Below are 2,539 nucleotides of genomic sequence, written 5' to 3' on the forward strand. Positions count from 1 at the left end.
CTCGGGCCAAGCAAGAGTACTGCATAGCCCTCTGGGGCCCTAGTTCCTCACCCGCGTGCTGAGGCCTCTATCGCAGCCCTGGCCTCCCCACCCCCACCCTAGCTGCTGCCCCCTCCCTCACTTGCCCACACCTGAGACGCAATATGGCTCATGAAATTTATTGAAGAACACTTTGATTGAACCACTGAACAAAGAAGAGCGCCAGTCCTCTAACAGCTGAACTTCCCAGCCTGCTCGGCTCTGCCTCATCTGCCCCATGCCTGCGGGACCCGGGTCTGCCTCTCACAGGGTCTGTGATACCCGGCAAGGCGCAGTCACGTGAGGCATCCATGCCCAGGAGGCCCTGCCTTATGGCCCGCACAGGAAAGACAGGAGTCAGTTTACAGACATCAGGTCAATGCCGAGAACACCGAAGAACCTCAGTTACACGCAGCATGGGAGAACATCAAAGAAGGGCCCCAGCCCTCTCCCTGCATCCCCGGCCCCGTGCCACCTGTCCAACGTTGCAGGCCCCGGCCCGGCACAGCTCCTCCTGGGCAGAGATGTCCTGATCCTTTTCATGGTTGCAGGGCGTCTGTGCTGTGGTCCGCTCTTCCCTCCTTCTCCAGGGCCTGGGCTCGGGAGGACCAGCTCAGAGGAGACACACACCGCACAAGGACAAGCTTAGATGTGCTTGTAGAAAGCACAAGCTAGGGCCATTTTGATCCCCTGCGAGGGAGGCCCTCCCTGTTCCAGGACGGTGAGGTGGCAGGGGCCGAGGTTGATCCTGTGGCTGGATGCCCTGCCCCTCAGCGCAGATCCGGGCTTCTGCTGTGGCGGCTGGGGCCGGGGCTGGTGCTCCTGGTGCTGGCGCTGCTGGTGTTGCTGCTGCTACTGCTGGTGCTGGTTCTGCTGCTGCTGCTACTGCCTGTGGTGGTCTCGACACATCCCTGCCCTGGAGAAGACTGGTGCTGCGGGCCAGGGTGAGCCGCACAGGCACACGCTGAGCCTGGGCTGCCTAGGGCTTGGGCAGGCTCGAGGCCCCAGCCCTTCTCCCGTTTCCCGATTCCGCTCCTATGCCGGCCCTGCCTTCAAGCCACAGCCCCGCGCACCTGGAGTGGCTGTCTTCCCCCTTGTCCTGGGTGCTCAGCAGCCGTGGGCGCTTCCTGATTGATCGGATCCCTCTCCGCATGATCTGGGCACGGCTCTCAGCGAGGTCACTTCTTGCAGTGGCAACGGGCTCCTCCAGCGCCGGGCCCTGAGCCACGGGGCCACCGGCCTGAGCTTCCTCCTGTCTGCCCGAAGCCCTGAGGCTCCTCTCCTCTTGCTTCTGCTTCTCCCTCTTCCTGGCCTCAGTGTTCTCCCAGGCCTCCTGCTCTCGAACGAGCTTCACCAACTCCAGGAAAGTGGGCGGGCTCCCCTGCTGATCTAACAGTTCTAGCTTGCTCCGGAAGGCAGCGGGCATCGAGGCCCGAGTCAGCACATGTTTGAGGCGAACCGAGTCCGTGCTCTGGCCTAAAAATGGGCTGTGCCGCGCCACTTTCTGCAGCAGGGGCTCTATGCGCAGCAAGAAAGCGCACACCGTTTCTTCAGACGTCTGACACGTCTGGAGAAACATGGACTTCTCGGTTTCAGGGTGCTCCCTGCTGCCGTAGATCTCCCTCAGGGCGTCCAGGCACTGCCCCACCGAGATGGAGTGGTTCTGGGCCCGGAGCACACGCACGGCGGACAGCGCCGGGCCCCGCAGGCTCTCCAGCAGGCGCCTGAGCTTCTCTGCCTCTGACACCTGCCACAGCTGCAGCAGCTCAGTGGCCTGCTCCAGCCAGGCCTCGAAGGCCTCTTCGCCTGGGCCCGGGCTAGGACTTCCGGAAAACACTTTCGGTTTCCGGTACCACCCGGCTTCTCTCCGGGGCTTCTCTCCCACAGGCCCTGCGCCCACGTCCTCCCCAGAGAGGGCACTAAAGCCCAGGCTGCGAGCCACGTCTTCCATTCTCCGGCCCTCATCCTTCAGGAAGTACTTCAGCCTACTGAGAAACTCTTCATCTGAGCTCCGGGGTTGGGCCACCACCTCCCAGGCTCCCCCCGTGCCTGCTACGCAACTGGGTATCACGGGATAGTGAACAGGGTCAGCCAGCTGAATCAAGATGGCCTTCGCATTGTCCTCCCTCCTGAAAATTCTGCCGACCAACCTGTACGTGCTCAGCAGGTGCAGGCCCGCTCTCAAAGTCTCCTTGATTTCAGCCTCGCTGCACTGCACAGGGATGCCCACGATCAGCAGGGCCTTCTTGGGGTCCATATCCATCCCCTTGCACCAGTCCTGTAACAGCTGCACAGCCATGGTGCCCTCTTTGGCCGGCTGGATCTAGCGCTCAGCAGCGATGCGCTCAGGGGTGCTGCGGGATGGACAGAACTCCGGCCAGTGCCGAGCAGGAAGGCAGCGGCATCCCACGGTGGCACAGCCTGCGATGCAAAAGGGGCGAGAGCACCCTCAGTGCTTGTCCCAGCGGCTGCCCCCCACCCCAGCTTCCCAGGACAGCTGAGGGCTCTCTGCTGATGGACG

General features: G+C 62.8%; 1 protein-coding gene across 1 annotated transcript; it reads right to left on the bottom strand.

The window, feature by feature from the left end:
• Nucleotides 1-1,091: 1,091 nt before the first annotated feature.
• Nucleotides 1,092-2,317, bottom strand: LOC101574391 (paraneoplastic antigen-like protein 5; the record flags this gene model as incomplete). Its single annotated transcript, XM_004648813.1, has 1 exon — nucleotides 1,092-2,317. A coding segment is annotated over exon 1 (1,226 nt), but the record flags the coding sequence as incomplete, so codon positions are not given.
• Nucleotides 2,318-2,539: the final 222 nt, after the last annotated feature.

Source organism: Octodon degus, unplaced genomic scaffold (genome assembly GCF_000260255.1).
Source record: "Octodon degus isolate 3935 unplaced genomic scaffold, OctDeg1.0 scaffold03352, whole genome shotgun sequence".
In the NCBI taxonomy this organism is placed as follows: Eukaryota; Metazoa; Chordata; class Mammalia; order Rodentia; family Octodontidae; genus Octodon; species Octodon degus.